The sequence below is a fragment of the Salvelinus fontinalis genome, chromosome 3, assembly GCF_029448725.1.
Source record: "Salvelinus fontinalis isolate EN_2023a chromosome 3, ASM2944872v1, whole genome shotgun sequence".
NCBI lineage: Eukaryota > Metazoa > Chordata > Actinopteri > Salmoniformes > Salmonidae > Salvelinus > Salvelinus fontinalis.
Window position 1 is genome coordinate 23088700 of NC_074667.1, and position 23513 is coordinate 23112212.

A 23513-nucleotide genomic window follows, 5' to 3' on the forward strand; every position below is an offset into this window, starting at 1 on the left:
AATTTTGAGTCTCATAGCAAAGGGTCTGAATACTTATGTGAATAAGGTATTTCTGTTGATTTTTTATCCATCTGCAAATAAATCTAAAAATCTGTTTTCACTTTGTCATTATGGCGTTTTGTGTGTAGAATGTAACAAATTGTGGAAAAAGTGAAAGGGGTCTGAATACTTTCCGAAGGCACCGTATGTAAAAATACACTTTTAAAAATGTTGACCAATCGATCGGTCGAAAGAACAGATGACTTGTCTACATCATTGACACCGACCCTGGAGCAGGAAATGTCAGTTGTATAGAAAGAGATACTGCAGTGGGTGTTGTGTAACATGATGGATGCTGGCAGAGTAGCAAATAGTATCAGGGTAGGGCTTATCTGTGGACAATTGAAATAAGAGTGGTGTTAGGAAATGGAGTATGGCGTTACACTAGTGGAGTTGACACTAGTGTAACAGAGTTGGCACTGGTGTAATGGAGTAGAGACTGGTGGTAGAGAGTGGAAACTGTGCTTTAGAGTGAATACTAGTGTTACAGATCAGAGACTAGTGTTATTAAGTGAAGACAGGCATTAGAGAGTGAAGGCTGGCATTATAGAGTTCAGTCTGGTGTTACGGAGTGGAGGCTGGTGTTACGGAGTGGAGGCTGGTGTTACGGAGTGGAGGCTGGTGTTACGGAGTGGAGGCTGGTGTTACGGAGTGGAGGCTGGTGTTGCGGAGGGGGGGCTGGTGTTTCGGAGGGGGGCTGGTGTTTCGGAGGGGGGGCTGGTGTTTCGGAGGGGGGGCTGGTGTTTCGGAGGGGGGGCTGGTGTTACGGAGGGGAGGCTGGTGTTACGGAGTGGACACGGACCCTGAAGCGGTTGAAGTCGGAGTAGGAGTCGTCGTAGGTCTTGTGGTGAGCATCCACCAGCGTGGCGATGACCTGGCTCTGCTCCTCGCTCAGCCGGGGTCGCTGCGCCTCCCTCTGCGCCTCCTCATCCTTCCTCCGTTGGATCAGATCCTTCTTCCTCTGCACCTCCTCGTCTGTCAGAATGACTGGGAGAAAGAGGTTTAGAAGGAGAGAGATCAGGGTTATGAAAAAGGATTAGAGAGAGAGAGAGAGAGAAAGGGTTAAAGAAAAAGAGAATGTGCCCAAATGCCGTAGTTTTTATATCAATATAAATCATTTTTGGGTAACAATTAAGTACCTTACTGTAGATTTCTCAAGCAAGAATTTTGCTAGGACTGTCTAGGAGTGGAAAGGAGAAAACTGAAAAGTAGCTGTAATTGGCAGAACTCTCTTTATTGGTCTATTTACCAATTTAACGCATGGTGACGTCATGCTGACAGTCCAATGTAGATTGTATTTTCACCCGGCAACTATCAGAAAATTACACAGATATTTCCCCCCCCCCCACACTTTTACAGTGTTAGTTTCATCAGATGTTCTACTGTACAACATAAAACACAGGAAAAGCTGACTTTTGACTGGGCCTTTAAGGAGCTTAAAAGAGAGGGAGGAGCTCCAAAGAAAAAAGTGGTGCGACAGAAAGTGAGGAATGGAGATGTCACCATGAGTATATCAGACTGAAATTATTGGGACTAGGGCGATATGACCAAAATATCATATCGCAATATTTTTCTCATTTTTGACGGTATGGTGGTATTTGACTATATTCAATGTTTCTGAAAAATACAAGTTTTAAATGTGTTTTTATGATTCGTGCATGATCCAAGAATAGCAAAAACCTAATTTGAAGTGATTTAAATGATCTTTCTCCATTAAGATGGTTTTACACTGAAACAAACTTGGACAAAACTGACAGTGAAATGTTCCAATTTGTATATCTTTTCATTTAATTTAGCATTGTATCAAAATATCATTACAAACTCAGCAAAAAAAGAAGGACCCTGTCTTTCAGGACCCTGTCTTTCAGGACCCTGTCTTTCAAAGATAATTCGTAAAAATACAAATAACTTCAAAAATCTTCATTGTAAAGGGTTTAAACACGGTTTCCCATGCGTGTTCAATGAACCATAAACAATTAATGAACATGCACCTGTGGTATGGTAGGTAGGTAATTAAGGTCACAGTTATGAAAACTTAGGACACTAAAGAGGCCTTTCTACTGACTCTGAAAAACACCAAAATAAAGATGCCCAGGGTCCCTGCTCATCTGCGTGAATGTGCCTTAGTCATGCTGCAAGTAGGCATGAGGAGATGAGGAGACTGCAGATGTGGCCAGGGCAAGACAGCGCTACAGGGAGACAGGACGGACAGCTGATCATCCTCGCAGTGGCAGACCACGTGTAGCAATGATCGGTACATCCGAATATCACACCTGCTGGACAGGTACTGGATGGCAACAACAACTGCCCGAGTTAATCCAGGAACGCACAATCCCTCCATCATTGCTCAGACTGTCCGCAATAGGCTGAGAGAGGCTGGACTGAGGGCTTGTAGGCCTGTTGTAAGGCAGGTCCTCACCAGACATCACCGGCAACAACGTTGACTATGGGCACAAACCTACCGTCGCTGGACCAGACAGGACTGGCAAAAAGTGCTCTTCTCTGACCAGTCGCGGTTTTGTCTCACCAGGGGTGATGTACGGTTTCGCGTTTATTGTACACCGAGGCCTGTACTCTGGAGCGGGATTGATTTGGAGGTGGAGGGTCCGTCATGGTCTGGGGCGATGTGTCACCGCATCATCGGACTGAGCTTGTTGTCATTGCAGGCAATCTCCATGCTGTGCGTTACAGGGAAGACATCCTCCTCCCTCACGTGGTACCCTTCCTGCAGGCTCATCCTGACATGACCCTCCAGCATGACAATGCCACCAGCCATACTGCTCGTTCTGTGCGTGATTTCCTGCAAGACAGGAATGTCAGTGTTCTGCCATGGCCAGCAAAGAGCCTGGATCCCAATCCCATTGAGCACGTCTGGGACCTGTTTGATTGGAGGGTGAGGGCTAGGGCAATTCCCTCCAGAAATGTCCGGGAACTTGCAGGTGCCTTGGTGGAAGAGTGGGGTAACATCTCACAGCAAGAACTGGGAAATCTGGTGCAGTCCATGAGGAGGAGATGCACTGCAGTACTTAATGCAGCTGGTGGCCACACCAGATACTGACTGTTACTTTTGATTTTGACCCCCCCCCCCCTTTGTTCAGGGACACATTATTCCATTTCTGTCAGTCATATGTCTGTGGAACTTGTTCAGTTTATGTCTTAGTTGATGAATCTTGTTATGTTCATACAAATATTTACACATGTTAAGTTTGACAGCGAGAGGACGTTCCTTTTTTTGCTGAGTTTAGATGGTTTTGTAGAAATCCATATAGGTATGTGGATTCATACTGGTAAACCGGTATTCACGATATATCCTCCAGCCCTAATTGGGACATAGGCAAAATAGAGATGTTAACACTGATGCTGCGTGTGTGTCGGAACTAGCGTATGTAAGTGTGTGTGTGTACACAAGCACAAGCCAGCGTGTGTTCTACGACGCGATGAGGCTGCCGCGGCGGCCACATCGGAGGGGCTTGTTGTTGTCAGGGGGGTGTCCGTAAAAAGACTCCCTTAGTGCTGTCGTCAACACAGCACGCATTGTCTCCGTTCCATTCCGCCTGTTGTTGCCCCAGCCACTGAATTAGCTCACACTCCGCTCCGCACTACAACATGTTGTTGTCCATGCAGCAGCAGCTCCGAGAGCAGCAGCAGCAGCATAAGTGCATTCCAATGGCTCCCATTCATGTACAGTGTTCGGAGCGGTGGCGTCACTCTCCGGGAATTCACAGTTCAATCTCAGGGGGAGAACAACATCCGGAACCAACCCCTGCTTCAAATACAAATTCTAAACACCCGCCTGGACAATATCCGGATTTCACGGGAAAACAACAGAACCACCAAACCTACTATTTACGGACTCTGAAAACAAACAGTCCATTGGATTGAAGCGTGGCCAAAACATGAGCAGGTGTCTAAAGTTCAGATGGGCACATGATGTACAGGCTCTCCCAGAACAATATAGTACTTCTAGTGGACATTATAAACATTCTCATGAGGGCAACGGCCTAGAAGGACTTGACCAAGGAGTCCCAACGTTGTGTAACACTATTGGTATATAACAAACACTATACTGTGTGTGCCTGCCTTGTGCTCTACAGGCAAGGGGGGGGGGGTCGATGGCACTGTGACATGTGTCCAGTGTGTGAGTGTTCTTGTTATTGTTATTGGCACGCTAATACATGTTTTAAAGCTGACACGTATTTGCTTCTAAGAGGAAAGGAGCTTTATTTCATTTGAATTCCCATTTTCCTCCAAGAGTGGCTGAATTATTTCCTGTTAATCGGTGTGTCATTACACACCGTCAACAGTTGCCTAACAACAGACTGATCGAAGCCCATCTCTCTCCTCCACGTCCTACTCTTTTCAACACACACATCGTCATGGTTCAAGAGATCGGTTCATAATTCAAGAGGTCATTCAGCCACTCATGGAGGAAAACGAGTGCATTTGCCTTACAACCGGCTGAAAACACATTTCTTCCTGTGGTGCTCTTCAGCGTAAAATGCCATTTTTCATGCGTATGTCATGATTTTATACCTCGGTAGGACAACACCACATGATTCAGTGGCTCAAACCTCGTGTTTCTTAGTCCTTGGCCTGGGTGCACATTCTTGGTTTTGCCCTAGCACTACACACCTGATTCCACTAATCAAAGGTTTGATGACGAGTTGATTATTTGAATCAGGTGTGTAGTGCTAGGGCAAAAACAAGACTATGCACCTTTTTGGGTCTCCAGGACCAGGATTAAGAAACACTTCTTTCATCTGCAAGGCTATTCTCTACCAGTCAGAAAGAAACCAAGCAATTCTGATGGAAGAGATGAGGAAGGAGGAATGGGATAAGGTTTGCCGTAGGCAGTGCTCTACGGTCAGTTTTGCATTATACTCCCTAAAAGCTGATGGTAAGATTTGGGAAAAGGGAAGCTGAGCTCATACACCCACATTCCTTAATCATGCTGGTCTTAGGTCAGTTTTGCCTTATTCCCCCAAATGGCTGACATTAGGATTTACTGAAGCGGAAACTGATCCTGGATCTGTGTACAAGACACTCACACTCCTTCATCATGCCGATGTCCACGCAGCGCTTGAGCCGGCAGGCCTGGCAGTGGCGGCGGTTGTCCTTGGTTATGGTGCAACTGCCGTTGAAGGGACAGGTGAAGCTGGCCTTGCGCTTCATACTGCGTCTGTAGACGAAGAGGGGGGAGAGGGAGAGGGAGGAGGAGCGAGAGAGGGAATGTGATGAGAAATAAGGTCCTTGTATCTGGTGCTGAATGTGGCGTGACCCTTTTGCCACACTTCACATAGTAACGATTTCTTTAAAACCTATATTACAATAACCCGACTAAATTAACATAACGATAAATAGAAAGATGCATTTAGAACATTAATGTGCATCACAGTTTTTTATATTACCCTTTAAACTACTAGTACTACTTTGAATGTTTATAATTATCAATTGATAACAAGCCCATATTAGCAGAGTTGTTTCATTTCAAACTTCACATTTCTCGAGTATTGGCTACTTGTAATTAACAATATCCTCATAATGTCCTCGATGAGTGGTCGGTTTGGTTGATGCCGGTACTTTCCGGTTTATCTTCCCGGCTCTGCTAACCATCAGTTCGAAGTGGGACCCAAATGTGTAATCATAGTGTAATAGTTACATAAATATTTATGTCCTTCACCTTCTCATTCTGGATCCTACCCACAACCATGAACACATTCCAGGCGAGGCAAAAAGAGAGAGAGGGAAGCTTAAAAGCCATGCATAATAACTAACAGAAACGCACATGTAAACATTCGTGACACACACACACACACACACACACACACACACACACACACACACACACACACACACACACACACACACACACACACACACACACACACACACACACACAAAAAGTGTTACATCAAAATAGATTTTTATTTGAGATTCTTCAAAGTAGCCACCCCTTTGCCTTGATGACAGCTTTGCACAATCTTGTTCCATATGTGTTATTTCATAGTATTGATGTCGTCACTATTATTCTACAATGTAGAAAATAGTCCAAATAAAGAAAAACCCTGGAATGAGTAGGTGTGTCCATTCATGATGCGACATCTGCATTTCTCACTTTCTGTCGCACCTCCCTTTAAACCCCTTAAGCCTCATTTCTTCTCCTTCGACAACACATTCTCTCTTTCTTTAATGCATAATTACTGTAAATAAATATTGGTTTCGTTTTTTGACACACACACACGCACACGCACACACACACACACACGCACTTGTCTGTCTGTCTGTAAGAGAGACAGAGAGAGAGAGTGTTTAACAACGTGATAAGGCTGAGTCAAATCAAATCAAATGGTATTTGTCACACGCGCCGTGAAATGCTTACTTACAAGCCCTTAACCAACAATGCAGTTCAAGAAATGGAGTTAAGAAAATATTTACTAAATCAAATGTCATTTGAAAAAAAAAAGTTACACAATAAAATAACAATAACGAGGCTATATCAAATCAAAGGTTATTTGTCACATGTGCCAAATACAACAGGTATTTTTTATTTATTTATTTTATTTATCCGTTATTTTACCAGGTAAGTTGACTGAGAACACATTCTCATTTGCAGCAACGACCTGGGGAATAGTTACAGGGGAGAGGAGGGGGATGAATGAGCCAATTGTAAACTGGGGATTATTAGGTGACCATGATGGTTTGAGGGCCAGATTGGGAATTTAGCCAGGACACCGGGGTTAACACCCCTACTCTTACGATAAGTGCCATGGGATCTTTAATGACCTCAGAGAGTCAGGACACCCGTTTAACGTCCCATCCGAAAGACGGCACCCTACACAGGGCAGTGTCCCCAATCACTGCCCTGGGGCATTGGGATATTTTTTTTTTTTTTTTAGACCAGAGGAAAGAGTGCCTCCTACTGGCCCTCCAACACCACTTCCAGCAGCATCTGGTCTCCCATCCAGGGACTGACCAGGACCAACCCTGCTTAGCTTCAGAAGCAAGCCAGCAGTGGTATGCAGGGTGGTATGCTGCTGGCGAATTCATTCACCTTACAGTGAAATGCTTACTTAGAAGCCCTAAATCAACAATGCAGTTAAGAAAAAAATAAGAGTTAAGAAAGTATTTACTAAATAAACTGAAGTAAACAATAAATAAATACAAATGAAAAAAAGAAGAAAAGAGGAAAGTAACAAATAATTAAGGAGCAACAATAAAATAACAGTAACGAAGCTATACACTGGGGGTACCGGAACCGAGTCAATGTTTCGTGGTACAGGTTAGTCGAGGTAATTTGTACATGTAGGTATGGGTAGTGACTATGCATATAGATAATAGATATGGGGGAAGGGGTCAATGTAAATAGTCCGGGTGGCTATTTGATTAATTGTTCCAGCAGTCTTATGGCTTGAGGGTAGAAGCTGTTAAGAAGATGTCTGGACCTAGATTTGGTGCTCCGGTACCGCTTGCTGTGCGGTAGCAGAGAGAACAGGCTATGACTTGGGTGACTGGGGTCTGACAATTTTTTTTCCTCTGACACCGTCTAGTATATACAGTGCATTTGGAAAGTATTCAGACCCCTTGACTTTTCCTTTTTTTTTTTTTTTTTTTTTTTTACATTACAGCTTTATTGTAAAATTTATTAAATTGCCCTTTTCCCTCATCAATCTACACACAATATCCCATAATGACAAAGAAAAAACTGTTTTTTAGACATTTCTACAAGTATTCAGACCCTTTACTAAATACTTTGTTGATTTATTTTTTATTTGAACATTTATTTAACCTTTATTTATCTAGGCAAGTCAGTTAAGAACTAATTCTTATTTACAATGCCGGCCTATGCCGGCCAAATCCTAACCCGGACAACGCTGGGCCAATTGTGCACCGCCCTATGGGACTCCCAATCACGGCCGGTTGTGATAGTTAGTTGCCTTTTTGGCAAACTCCATTCAGGCTGTCATGTGCCTTTTACTGAGGAGTGGCTTCCGTCTGGCCACTCTACCATAAATGCTGATTGGTTGAATGCTGGTTGTCACCTCCCTGACCAAGGCCCTTCTCTCCCGATTGCTCAGTTTGGCTAGGCAGCCAGCTTTAGGAAGAGTCGGTGGTTCCAAACTTCTTCCATTTAAGAATGATGGCGGCCACTGTGTTCTTGGGGACCTTCAATTCTTCAGACATTTTTTGGTACCCTTCCGCAGATCTGTGCCTCGACACAATCCTGTCCCAGAGCTCAATAAACAATTCCTTCAACCTCATGGCTTGTTCTTTGCTCTGACATGCACTGTCAACTGTGGGACCTTATATAGACAGGTGTGTGCCTTTCCAAATCATGTCCATTCAGTTGAATGTACCACAGGTGGACTCCAATCAAGTTGTAGAAACAAGGATGATCGATGGAAACAGGATGCACTTGAGCTAAATTTCGAGTCTCATAGCAAAGGGCCTGAATAATTATGTAAATAAGGTATATGTCTTTATTTTGAATACATTTGTAAAAAAAAATTGTGTAGATTGATGAGGTATTGTGTGTAGATTGATGAGGAAAACATGTAATTGAATACATTTTAGAATAAGGCTGTAACAAAATTTGTAAAAAGGGAAGGTGTCTGAATACTTTCCGAATGCACTGTAGGTCCTGGATGGCGGGAAGCTTGGCCGCAGTGATGTACTGGGCCATACGCACTAACCTTGCAGTCGGATGCCGAGCAGTTGCCATACCAGGCGGTGATACGAACGGTCAGGATGCTCTCGATGTTACAGCTGTAGAACTTTTTGAGGATCCGGGGAACCATGCCAAATCTTTTCAGTCTCCTGAGGGGGTGCCCTATTCACAACTGTCTTGTGTGTTTGGACCATGATAGTTTGTTGGTGATGTGGACGCCAAGGAACTTGAAACTCTCGACCCGCTCCACTACAGTCCCGTCGATGTGAATGGGGGCGTGTTCGGCCCTCCTTTTCCTGTAGTCTTGCTCACGTTGATGGAGAGGTTTTTGTCCCGTCAAGTCCAGGATCCAGTTGCAGAGGGAGGTGTTTAGTCCCAGGGTCCTTAGCTTAGTGATGAGCTTTGTGGGCATTATGGTGCTGAATGCAAAGCTGTAGTCAATGAACAGCATTCTTACATATGTTTTCCTTTTGTCCAAGTGGGAAAGGGCAGTGCGGAGGGCGATTGAGATTGTGTCATCTGTGGATCTGTTGGGGCGGTATGCAAATTGGAGTGGGTCTAGGGTTTTCGGGATGAAGATGTTGACGTGAGCCATGACCAGCCTTTCAAAGCACTTCATGGCTACCGACGTGAGTGCTACGAGGCGGTAGTCATTTAGGCAGGTTACCTTTGATTTTTTTTGGCACAGGGACTACGGTGGTCTGCTTGAAACATGTTACGTATTACACACTTGGTCAGGATTTGTTTTTTAAATGTCAATGAAGACACTTGCCAGTTGGTCCGTGCATGCTCTCAGTACACGTCCTGGTAATCCGTTTGGCACTGCGGCCTTGTGAATGTTGACCTGTTTAAAGGTCTTGCTCACATCGGCTACGGAGAGCGTGATCACACAGTTGTCCGGAACAGCTGGTGCTCTCATGCATGCTTCAGTGTTGCTTGCTTCGAAGCGAGCATAAAAGGCATTTAGCTCGTCTGGTAGGCTCGCGTCACTGGGCAACTCAAGGCTCACAATGGAGGGTCTTGTTGTTGCCAGGAAGTGTGTGCGTGTGTGTGTGCATGTGTATACGTCTGTCCATACCTGAAGAAGCCCTTGCAGCCCTCGCAGGTCATGGCATTGAAGTGGAATCCGGAGGCCTTGTCCCCGCACACACCGCAGATCCGCGGCACGTTCCTGTCAAACTCATCATTGGCCAGAGTGGTGGTACTCACAGCCGTAGTCTCCATTACTACAGAGATAGAGAGAGTGAGGAGGAAGAGAGACAGAGAGCAAGAGAGAGAAAGCGTGAGAGAATGAGTGAGGGGGGTTAGATGGAGTGGGAGAGAGGGAGATAGAGAAATAGAGAGCGATAGCAGGAGAAAGAGAAAAAAAAGACACATCAACGACCGTTGACCTGCAATGCACACTGTGGGATTGGTCAGTATGTGATCGGGTCCTCTGACCCCCTTCGGACCTATGGCTGTATTGTGGGTCATGTATGTATACTGTTGAATTGTATGGCTGCATAGACAAACCATCCTGAAATAGGATACATCTCAGACAGACATAAATATCAGTGTTTGCGTGTGTGTGTTTGTATCATGTGTGTGTGTGTGTGTGTGTGTGTGTGTGTGTGTGTGTGTGTGTGTGTGTGTGTGTGTGTGTGTGTGTGTGTGTGTGTGTGTGTGTGTGTGTGTGTGTGTGTGTGTGTGTGTGTGTGTGTGTGTGTGTGTGTGTGTGTGTGTGTGTGTGTGCGTGTGTCAGAGATAAAGGAAGCAAATATTTGCATGTGGAAATTGTTGGACAAAACGAAACGTGACAACATCTTGCCCAACATCTTATGGTCATTGCAGAACACTGTCGCCTCTCAAAAACCCAACCCGTCGTCCAAGTCGTGGGAGGCGGAAACAGGTCAAGTACGGGATTGCCAGACAGGGCGAAGCATGGTGGGTGGCTTTACCACCCGGGCCTAAAGGCATGTCTGGAAACCTGGAAACACGCTGGCCAACAGGGCTCTGGCAACGCTAGGTGGATCAATCATCCACTTAGTGGAAAATACCATTTACAGATTAGGAAAAGGAAGGTGCCTCAAGTCAGACAAGAATAATGCTGCACAACCAAAACCCGAAAGGAAGTTGCACAGTTGACCCCCCTTCCACCACAGAGAACAATTCAGTGACTCCTGTGCATTCCACAACCTTGCCATTGGAGGGATTGTCTTCCCACACAAATGAGTGCACAAGGCCACATAGGTATCTCCAGACCACACCAAGGAAAACCAGATACGTAGATCCTAAACTCAGCAAAAAAGAAAAGTCCCTTTTTCAGGACCCCATCTTTCAAAGATAATTCGTAAAAATCCAAATACCTTCACAGATCTTCATTGCAAAGGTTTTAAACACTGTTCAATGAACATGCCCTGTAAACATGAAATAGAGAAAGCCGTCCAAAAACGGAAAAGCAGAAAAGCACCAAGACCTGACGGAAAACCTCCAAAAGCTATCAGAGCAGACCCTGAGAAAGCAACCGAAATGCTGCACCAACTTCTTCCCAAAAAGGGCAACCTCAGAGACCGCAATAACTGCAGGGGCAAAATGCTTTAATCTGTGCCAGGAAAAGTCTTGAGCAGGATCATCCTGGAAAGACTTTCAAAAAGCACTGGACAAAAAACTCCGAGACCAACAAGCAGGATTCCGACCAGATAGATCATGTACCGACCACATTGCCACCATTTGCATCATTGCTGAACAGACCCTGGAATGGAACACATCTCTGCTCCTCACATTCATTGACTTTCAAAAAGCATTCGTCGGTCTGGACCGAGAAACCTTGTGGAAGCTCATGGCACACTACGGCATACCAAAGAAGTTCATCAACATCGCCCAACAGTTATATCTACAGTCATCCTGGCGACGAATACACGACGGACACCTCACGGACAGCTTCCCCATAAACACAGGAGTTCGACAGGGCTGCCTGCTGTCCCCCCTTCTCTTTCTGATGGCAGTCGATAGGATAAGACGTTGGCATACCGTGGGCCCAACTAGAAGAACAAGACTTACAACATATACAGAACAAAACCTCAAAACTGGCTTTTAGGCTTGGGTGGTATACGGTATATACAGGTATTTGGAAATAGCCACGGGATGCTTTTTCAGTACCGTCAACACCGTTAAAACTACCTCTTTGGCGTTTTTCAATACATTTGAATATTTGTAGCTGTTTTTTTAAAGTAAATACCTGCAGTCAACTCGTGCAATGCGCTTAGGAGCTAACGCAGATTGCGTTATTATTTCACCTGTCAAATGATGAAGCTTACTTAGTTTCCCAGCACCTTTGAGCCAGTCATGTGTGTTTGCTTGTAATTAGCACAATGGGAGAAAGCGGGAGCAGGTGAGTCCAGCTGTGTACTGACAGAGGTCGCGTTTTATATTGAAAGTCAACAGTGTTTCTTTTTCTTCAATAGAGTGATCAGGGATGTGCAACTATAGTTTTCCTTCACAGAAAATACATTAATGCGACACATTTGGCATAAAATAGCTTACATTTCCATCAGATGACAACTGAAGTACAATGTTATTTGGCTGGCAGCCACACGAGTAAATGAGCTTACAATGAAAAAGAAAGGTATTTTTTGATAAAACTATGCATGGCCATCACATTCCTAATGTTTGGGCCAATCATAGAGAGAATGTAGCCAGCTACATTTTCTAATGTTTTGCTAAAAGTTAATCTTGCGTTTTACCTGAGAAAAATAGGCTGGCTACACTGAGAAAAGTACCAGAGAAAAGTAGCTACACATTGGAGTGCTGTCTGCTGATAGAACGCCCCGTTCTTGAATTCTCATCCAAGTTTATAATTAGAAGTGCAGCTGAAGCACAAAATGAGTCTGATGCCGAGCAGAAATTACAATAAGAAGCATTTTAGATCTGTGTTTACAAAACGCAGCAAGATATTTATTATGCATTTTATATATTTTCTTTCGGAGTGAAAAATGCATAATTATTTGTTTAACACGACCCCTAGTTTAACTTGCTATCTAAGTAAGTGGCTGAATTAATAAGGTAACAGGGCACCATACTGTGTTAGCTTTCTGCCGTGTTTGAGAAGGTAAAACCCTTTGGATGAGTTATTTTCTCCTCTGCTCTCAGCCCGTCTGCTCCTCCCCCCTCTTCTCCAAGCAGAGCAGGCAGGCCTGTTGCCCTAGCGACTCCAGACTCCACACAGACAGCCTGTAGACATGCTGCTGGAGAGCCAGCACTGCATGCGTCAAACCTTGTTCATTTGCACAATGTCTCTCGTTCACATTTCCTCGTAAATGTCCAAACTCACCAAGAATGACATTAGGTATATTGGCCAAACATCATAAGGAATGAAAATCTCTGGGAAAATCACACAGCAAGAACATATTGACACTCAAATAAAATGCAGGAAATGAGGCTGGATTGGGCACACCTTAAGAAAACTACTCAACAACATAACCAGACAAGCTCTAACCTGGAAACCATAGGGAAACCAGGAAGACCCAGAAACAGCTGACGAAGGTCTGTGAAGACGGGGCGGCAGGGTAGCCTAGTGGTTAGAGCGTTGGACTAGTAACCGAAAGGTTGCAAGTTCAAATCCCCGGTACAAATCTGTCGTTCTGCACCCGAACAGGCAGTTAACCCACTGTTCCTAGGCCATCATTGAAAATAAGAATTTGTTCTTAACTGAGTTGCCTAGTTAAATAAAAGTAAAAAAATAAAGACAGAACTTAAAGTGGCGGAATCATCCTAGAAAGAACACCGAACCCACTGGCGGAAGTTTGTGAATGACCTATGCTTCCCAAAGAATAAAAAGGGTTTAAGTCAAGAACAGGCCACCGGTGGCCAATATCCCACAGTCAAGTCACCGTTGAGGACAGCTCTCTTGCTCTTGAATGAGTCCAATGCAGTTGCCACTGCCTTCTTAGACCGAGGTGACTGAAAACCAGATGAACATTTTGCAAACGTGTTTCTGATGGCTCAACCCTCAAATTTTTTGAACAAATTGCATTTCCAGCTTAACATTTGACATATACATTTTAGTCATTCAGCAGACACTCTTATCCAGAGAGACTTACAGTAGTGAATGCATACATTTGACAAAAAATGTGTCATACTGGTCCACCGTGGGAATCAAACCCACAACCTGGCGTTGCGAGAGCCATGCCTCTACCAACTGAGCGACACGGGACAATATGATTTGTGTGGAGGGACATGGTATGTTTTCCAAAAGTGAAACCTTGCTCCTTTGCCTCGTCCTCCAAATGAAGATTAAAAACAGCTAAGAGGCCACTTTATGTAGGCTGTGTCGACATTTTGCCAGCATAACGGTCTGTATCTATACTGCCATCATGGTGGAGTCTTCAATCGACTTAGTGGAGAGGTGAACTCCAGTGTCTTCATTTGTCCTGGGGCTTGGAATATTACCCGAAGGATTAAAGTGGAAAAACCCTTGTTCCAGTCCAAATGTCGGGTCTGAGTTACATTTGATTACATAGTACGCAGAGTAACAATTTCACTTAAGAGTGTCTGAAACATGTCACCGCAAGGGTAGCATCCCCATAAACAAACAATCACTATCCTTTACAAAGCCTTTTCTCATTCCTTTCCACTGCCAACGAGTGAAAGGAAAGCAGAGGCAGAGATGGAGGGATGGATGGAGGAGACAAAAGGACGGTGACAGAATCTCAATACTGTACCGACATGAATATAAACAAACTCACAAATCACGAGCAATGGGGTAAGGAGGCAAGTTGAATAATTTAAGCCCTTTTGACAGAGCTCTCCGTCATCACTTGCTGCAAACCTGGGTGTCTAAAAACATGGGTGCTAAACCCCTCCAAAACACATCTTGATACATATAGGTCTATATGTATCAAGCATGACAGAGTAGGAGTGCTGATATACATTGAGTGTACAAAACAATTCCATGACATAGACTGACCAGGTGAATCCAGGCGAACGCTATGATCCCTTATTGACGTCACCTGAAGCGCCTTCGAACGGGGTATGGTAGTAGCCGCCAGGTGTCCAGAACTGCATCGCTGCTGGGTTTTTCCACACTCAACAGTTTCCATTGTGTATTAACTTGACAAAACTGTGGGACGCATTGGAGTAAACATGGGCCAGCATGCCTGTGGAACGCGCTAGACACCCTGTAGTCCGTGCCCCGAAGAAATCGAGGCTGTTCCTAATGTTTTGTACACTCGGTGTATGTCATCCTCGGAAAAACAAACACATATTTGTGTGACTATGGTTAGCAGATGGCCTGAGCTAGCCTTTGCTATGAAAACCATGGCAAGGAAAGACCCAATGTTGATGAGTAAACACTTTACCGAACCGCTCAACTATGGAGCAGATTGTTTTTATGACGAAGAACAGCTGAACAGCTGGAGGCTTGCCTCAACACCGTAACGCAGAACGACAGCTCTACTTAACGGTATAACACAGACTGGGAGATCCAGGCAATATCACAGCCCAGAGAGAAAGCAATACTCGGTACCATGACACAGGATGAGAATTCGACTGATCAACACCACCAAACAGTGGCGACAGTTTGAATCAACACCGTGACGGACTTGACAGCTGCACACGACAATTTAACACCGCTCATTGCGTCATGAAACGTGGGCGTGTCGGCTTCCCTCGGCTAAGATTGTCCAGAGCACTCTGTGACCATGTCTGCTTGACGTGACACTATCAAATATAAACGGACGTCTAAACTGTTTTACGGAGGTGATGGGACTGGGCCTTGTCTGAGTGCTGAGGTAAAGTACACACAAAGGGTCAACGGTCACAGAGAACAACAACAGGCAACTGGGAGGCCATTTTAGGGCAGGGGAGAAATGGGCAAATAGTGGAATCAAAGCCTATCAATCATGCACTAAACATTCATATGTTTAAAGAGCAGGGCCTCGGCCTATATTGCAAATTTATGATATGGCTTATTGGTGGTTAAATAGAGATAAGGACAGTATTTAGCCTACAATATGATCATTTATGATATGGATAAGGACAGTATTAGCCTACAATATGATCATTTTTGACATGGTTGAGGACAGTATTAGCCTACAATATGACCATTTATAAATATAGATAGAGACAGTATTTAGCCTACAATATGAGAATTTATGATATGGCTTATTGGTGGCTAAATATAGGTAAGGACAGTATTTAGCCTACAATATGATCATTTATATATATAGATAAAGACAGTATTTAGCCTACAATACGATCATTTATGATAAGGACAGTATTTAGCCTACAATATGATCATTTATATATATAGATAAAGACAGTATTTAGCCTACAATACGATAATTTATGATAAGGACAGTATTTAGCCTACAATATGATCATTTATATATATAGATAAAGACAGTATTTAGCCTACAATATGATCATGTATAAATATAGATAAAGACAGTATTTAGCCTACAATATGATCATTTATGATATGGCATATTGGTGGCTAAAAATAGATAAGGACAGTATTCAGCCTACAATATGATAATTTCCATGGATGTTACGAAACAACAAACTGGCTCAAATTCCTAGCTGTCCACACAAAATATATTAAGTACAATAGTAGACTAAATCAAAGCATATCATAGGAAAGTAGACAGTAATATAGTAAAGTATAGGCTAGTGTATAGGCCTATTATTATCTGGTTACAAAAATGATATGACCGATTCCTTATTTGTAGTCTATTATTTGTAGGCTTTGTTTAACATATGGTTAACCCCCAAAACAGGACATTCCCAATGCAAACAGGAAGATAGAATTAAAATACAGTTATGTACAGACAAAGTTTACCAAGTTTCCTCTTTCTCCCCCAGGTCTCAGCTTTCCAGGTCATTCGTTTCTTAATAACACTGATTTCATGGGAAAATTGCTTCTTTTAAGGACAATAAACACTTCAGTGTCTCGCATACAGTGCAAGAAGGGAGGTCTTCCGGAGTCTTGCTGAGTTTCTGTGAAGTTAGGCATTTGAAAATATCCTGTAGACTTGCACATCCACAACCTAACATGTAAACGCAGCAACAACAAAAAAACGTCCTCTCACTGTCAACTGCGGTTATTTTCAGCAAACTTTAACATGTGCAAATATTTGTATGAACATAACAAGAATCAACAACTGAGACATAAACTGAACAAGTTCCACAGACATGTGACTAACAGAAATGGAACAAAGGGGAAGTCAAAATCAAAAGTAACAGTCAGTATCTGGTGTGGCCACCAGCTGCATTAAGTACTGTGGTGTATCAACTCCTCAAGGACTGCACCAGACTTGCCAGTTCTTGCTGTGAGATGTTACCCCACTCTTCCACCAAGGCACCTGCAAGTTCCCGGACATTTCTGGGGGGAATGGCCCTAGCCCTCACGCTCATATCCAACAGGTACCAGATGTGCTCAATGGGATTGAGATCCAGGCTCTTCGCTGGCCATGGCAGAACACTGACATTCCTGTCTTGCAGGAAATCATGCACGGAACGAGCAGTATGGCTGGTGGCATTGTCATGCTGGAGGGTCATGTCAGGATGAGCCTGCAGGAAGGTTACACCATGGGGGTGGAGGATGTCTTCCCTGTTACGCACAGCGTTGAGATTGTCTGCAATGACAACAAGCTCAGTCCGATGATGCTGTGACACACCGCCCCAGACCATGACGGACCATCCACCTCCAAATCAATCCTGCTCCAGAGTACAGGCCTCAGTGTAACGCTCATTCCTTCAATGATAAACGCGAATCCGACCATCACCCCTGGTGAGACAAAACCGTGACTCGTCAATGAAGAGCACTTTTTGCCAGTCCTGTCTGGTCCAGCGACGGTGTGTTTGTGCCCATAGTCAACATTGTTGCCGGTGATGTCTGGTGAGGACCTGCCTTACAACAGGCCTACAAGCCCTCAGTCCAGCCTCTCTCAGCCTATTGCGGACAGTCTGAGCACTGATGGAGGGATTGTGCGTTCCTGGTGTAACTCGGGCAGTTGTTGTTGCCATCCAGTACCTGTCCAGCAGGTGTGATATTCGGATGTACCGATCCTGTGCATGTGTTGTTACACGTGGCCTGCCACTGTGAGGACGATCAGCTGTCCTTCACAGTACGGATATTGCAATTTATTGCCCTGGCCACATCCGCAGTCCTCGTGCCTCCTTGCAGTATGCCTAAGGCACATTCACGCAGATGAGCAGGGACCCTGGGCATCTTTCTTTCTGTGTTTTTCAGAGTCAGCAGAAAGGCCTCTTTAGTGTCCTAAGTTTTCATAACTGTAACCTGAATTGCCTACCGTCTGTAAGCTGTTAGTGTCTTAACGACCGTTCCACAGGTGCATGTTCATTAATTGTTTATGGTTCATTGAACAAGCATGGGAAACAGGGTTTAAACCCTTTACAATGAAGATCTGTGAAGTTATTTCGATTTTTACGAATTATCTTTGAAAGACAAGGTCCTGAAAAAGGGGCGTTTCTTTTAGGTTAGCCACTCTCGTTCAACCGGTTCATTCAAGCGCTATAGGCAAATGTAACACATAGATGTGTAGGCCTATACTACATTGGCAATTTGGCACTACTGCTGCACAACCACACAATAAACAACACATAGGCAACAACCACATACTTACATGCAACATACTTATCAGCACATTCAAGGCCGAGGTCCAACTTTCTGACTCACCCCAACTTTGACAAATCAGTGAACAGACACTTATTATGAAAACATTATTAATTACTTCTTCGATATCGTTCCACTCTATCAGAGAAAGTCGATCCATTGTGTTTCAACTCGGCCCTGACAGCCCATTAGACTAAACTCACAACAGCATACAGTGGAGCTCTAAATAATGAATGAGTCTATTACAGCGGACCTGCTGCCACTAGTGCCCAACACGGAAGAGGGGAAACGGTAAATAATAATAAGAAAAACCTGTGCCTCCATCCCAGTATTGATGAATTAATATTCCGACAATGTATGGTCTTGGTCAGATGTGGGAGCAGTATCAATCAAGTTGCCAATATATGTTTATGCAGTGGCTTTTGTTCACGCGACTACTGGTAGTACAGTATGACATGTAACGTAGGTTAAATGTAAGAGGAGACTGCCCGCTCCGTTTACATTACGAGGCCTTATGGGATGTCACTTTGACAACGGGAGAAAAAAAACGGGTATGTTTATGCCGACGAAAGAGAAAATCCCACCGGATCCGATGTTGAACCGTTAACGGGATGGAAGTGTATGTCTGTAACGCTGATATGCTCCCGGTCCCGACTCAGACGCAATCAGACATGGACGTTTCAATCCCCCATTGGAATCATGGTCAGGATGTTGATATGCGCTACTGTTTGCATACATACTGCAATGCACCGTTTTATCATTGGATAGAGTCCCCTGGCTACTTAGTGCTGCCTGGTGGAAAGTCCCTCTTCCACATGTGATAAGAAGCAGTCAATCTACGTCAAGCCATAAAACAATGGGAGAACGATAGGTCAGGGTAGTTACTAGCTTCTACTGCGTTATCACATGTAATGGTAGGACACCTATAGCTAATTGACCATTGATGTCTGCCATAAACGAAGCCAATCCAGGTCAGGGATAGGTCAGGGATAGCAATGAAAATACATGTTTATCGTGGTGGTGCAAAGACGGAGAGGAGAGCATTCCTTGGGTTTAGTTAGCAAAGCGTTGCGTAATTGTGTTCTTGAATGTTACATTGCAGAGATGCATAGAAAGTGACACACTTAAAGCGACTCTCTGGGATCTTGGCTTGAATCTAGGCCAAGGAGCTACAAGGGATAACGCGGCCTTACTGTCATCTATATAAAGTGTGTCACGTTCACTTTGCGTTACACATTTTCTACCCTATTGGCGAGCTGCTCGTGGTAAGCACGGGTATCTCTACAGTACGTGACCACTGAGTCGGTTCAAGACTAGAACTGACTAATCCGGTGTGATAACAGTGCTAAAGACACACTCTGTGAGATTTGATTACCATACAAGAGTTGGGCCAGGGCCCACCAACAAAACCAGGAACACCTTCCTAATATTGACCATTCTTTATACACACAGGCAGTGTTGGAAAAAGTACCCAATTGTCATTCTTGAGTAAAAGTACAGATGTTTCATAGAAAATGACTCAAGTAAAAATGAAAGTCACCCAGTAAAATACGACTTTATTAAAAATCTAAAAGTATATGGTTTTAAATATACTTAATTATCAAAAGTAAAAGTATAAATCATTTCAAATTCCTTACGTTAAGCAAACCAGATAGCACCAGTTTCTTGTTGTTTTTTTACTTACGGATAGCTAGGGGCACACTCCAACACATACTTTACAAAGAATGAATGTGTGCTTAGTGAGTCTGCCCGATCAGAGGCAGTATGGATGACAACCAGGGATGTTGTCTTGATTAGTGTGTGAATTGGACCATTTTCCTGCCATGCTTAGCATTCAAAATGTAACGAGTACTTTAAGGTGTCTAGGGAAAATATATGGAGTAAAAAGTACATTACTTTCTTTAGGAATGTAGTGACGTAAAAGTAAAAGTAGTCAAAAATATAAATAGTAAAGTACAGATACCCCTTTAGTACTTTAAAGTATTTTTACTTAAGTAATTTACACCACTAAACACGGGAAACTGTTGACCGTAAAAACCAATCAGCGTTGCAGTTCTTGACACAAACAGGTGCAACTGGCAACACCTACCATACCATAACCCTGTTCAAAGGTCTTGCCCATTCACCCTCTTAAATGACACATACACAATCCAGGTTTCAATTGTCTCAAGGCTTAAAAGTCCTTCTTTAACCCGTCTCCTCCCCTTCATCTACACTGATTGAAGTGAATTTAACAAGTGACATCAATAACGGATCAAAGCTTTCACCTGGATTCACCTGGCCAGTCTGTCGTGGAAAGAGCAGGTGTTCTTAATGTTTTGTATACTCATATGTATATATTTTTTCTTACTTTTCTTATTTTTATTGTTGGACATAAAAGACTGTAAAAACACCAGCAAATCAGCTCCAACTGATTTGAATGTTGGAAAATCTGTCCCAAAGTATTCCCACGCATAATAGAGCGATATATGTGATCGTATACAGGTGTAAGCAAGGTTTGAAATTATTATATTCGTTTCGGACCCCTGACCATCCGCTCAAGAAAATAATCAGCCCACGGCTGAATCTAGTTGATGATCCCTGCCCTAAACAATGGAAACAATATTTCAAGGTACATTCGTACCTCATAGATTTGCAATATGTGGTTGGTTGGGCTTCTGAACACACTAGAAGAATCCTATTTGAAAAACAGCTGTGACGCTTTCTCTTAAGCAACCAAAAGAGACAACATCTTGGAATCAATCACTATTTTTCACGTGAATATTCACTCTCATGAATACGTTTCCCTCCGTGCAGGTGTGCTCAAAGTTGAGTGGTCAACGTGGCTAACGTCAATCATTTCACAGCCTAGCTGTTACAGTAAACAACTGGCTACCCAAAATGTGGAGCGTCCAAGATTCCAAGATAACAACACGGATGAGCCCCAAATGTCATCCTATTCCCTTTATAGTGCACTACTTTTGCCCAGGGCCCATATGGTTCTGTTCAAAGGTAGCGCACTATATAGGGAATAGGGTGCCATTTGGGAACCAGACTTTGTTGTTATCTTGGAGTCTTGGACGCTCCACATCTTGGGTAGGCATCTCCTGCGCCCCCTTGAGCTTGATGCTAGGAATTCCTGCCACACATGAACGGCATTGATTCAAATGTTCATTAATACCTATTTCCTCTAGAATCCCTTCATCTAATTACCAAATTAATTGTGAATGAGACACAGGGCAATTGTGCTCCTCCTGACAACTATACTATTGCTTCAATGAGATATGAGTCACGACTTTAGGGTGTACGTCCCAAACAGCACCCTATTTCCTATATAGTGCTCTACTTTGACCAGGGCTCTGGTTGAAATTAGGGCATTATATAGGGAATATGGTGCCATTTGGGATGCCGACAGGCACTGTTGTTTCTCTACAGGGACTATTGGCCTGAACCCTCCGCTGCTGCCCTCTAAATGGCCTCTCGCTGTTGACAGCCAGGGAGAGGAAGTGGCAGCCCACGGGCTGCAGAGCTAGAGTAGGAGGGAGGGAGGGAGAGAGAGAGAGGGAGGGAGGGACAGACAGACAGACAGAGAGAGAGAAAGAGAGAGAGAAAACTATGGAGAGTATGAAACAGAGTAAGAGAGGGAGCTAGAGAGGTCCGAATAAGAGAAGGGAAGAAAGCTCATCAGAAACCACGACAAACCGAGAAAGAATAGTGTGTCAGAAATCAGCAAACAGAGCGAAAGCGACAGAGATGGATTAAAATAGATAGAGAGGGAAGGCGAGAAAATCTGAATCAGAGAGAGAAATGGACAGCGAGAGAATGAGGGAGCGGTGGCGGTGGTGACCTCCTTGTCTCAGTGACATTGTGTGTCACAAAGCCCCAGTGTGCCTGATGCGGATACGGAGCAGGAGTTGGAGGCAGCCCAGGAAAAGGACCAGTGGGCCAACAGCATGAGGGAACAGAGTAGTGAAGAGGACAAACAGACTGTTTTTGTGTTATTCAAACGGCGGCTAAAAATATAGCTAGCTACACACAGAGTGCCGAGTAAAATTGCTAAAAATAAAACACAACACATGTCTCGTCAACTATTTATCTTCTTTAGATCTATCAGCGATAAAATGAAAGGGGTGCGGCCTGCGTTTGTATTCCGGAATGGCCTAATAGCTAGTGGTGTGTGTGGTGTGATGTGTGGGACTTGTCTTGCGGTGTGTGTCTAATGTGTGTGATGTGTGTTGACAGAGAGCGATGCAGATGGAGGCCCCTTTTTTTCCACATCCTGGCCAATCGGGCCATTGTATACATTGACTGTACAGGAAGGAGTGGGCCGATCTATGGCAGACGGGGGCCACAAAAGTGGACGGGGTGACATGTTACAAACTGACTGGAGCAGTGTCTGACACGCCCCCTCACGCCATGGGTCAGGGGGTCAAAGGTCTCTCACTGTACAGTGTCACTATAGGGTCTCAGGTGCCGGGATCTCATTAGTTGGAGGAACAAGTGCCTGTTTCACACAATAGGGCCAAACCAAGCCAAACAGAGCTGTACTGAGCTGGCCTGGTTACTCCTCCACCATAGTTGCTGGAACCATGCTGGAAAGGGCCATATGAAATGAAAATATCCTGGCCTGCACAGTACGGTCAGTTTTTGTATCACTGTAAGGTTAAGGTTGAGGGTAGGGTAATCTGAATTCAAACTTGGTGACCACGTGTATGAAATGTCTGGCCAATCAATGATTTTACCTGATCAATCAAGTAAGGAGAAAGGAAAACCTGTAATACAGCAGTCGTGACACAGCCCTGGTCTAGTGAAATAGCTCATGAGAGAGATATGAAGTGGTGGTTAAGATGAGCACGCGGCGAGGCGCGCTATAATTACACGCTAGGCCGCAAAATCGAGTACGACGTGCCATTTCAAGTGGGTGATGATAACAGCTACGAAATGAGCCATACCCATCTGAGATTAAAAATAGGGCCTGTTCAGAAGGGTGCAAAACGTAACAAAACGTTCGGATGGAAATACATTTTGTAGAACGGGTGTGATTTTCCGTCTTACCAGGTTTATTTGACACATGCAATCAGATCAGATAACAATTACAATATATCTCTCAATATATTGTTTGCCTAACACTAAGGATTTGTGTGGCTTTGCAAGATAAGAAATATATTTATATTATATGTTTGTGTTATACAGTGCCTTCAGAAAGTAATCACACCT

The 23513-nt window shown here is 43.9% G+C and overlaps 1 protein-coding gene across 4 annotated transcripts in view; it reads right to left on the bottom strand.

The window, feature by feature from the left end:
- Window positions 1-23513, bottom strand: part of LOC129841237 (vitamin D3 receptor B) — a 78958-nt gene that overhangs the window by 23634 nt on the left and 31811 nt on the right. For all 4 annotated transcript variants that reach the window (XM_055909419.1, XM_055909410.1, XM_055909437.1 and 1 more), the window contains exons 3-5: window positions 9783-9930; window positions 5088-5218; window positions 842-1026 (exon numbers count right to left, since the gene is read on the bottom strand). In XM_055909419.1, the coding sequence (XP_055765394.1) occupies window positions 842-1026; window positions 5088-5218; window positions 9783-9930 (464 nt within the window). The remainder of the gene's footprint in view (window positions 1-841; window positions 1027-5087; window positions 5219-9782; window positions 9931-23513) is intronic.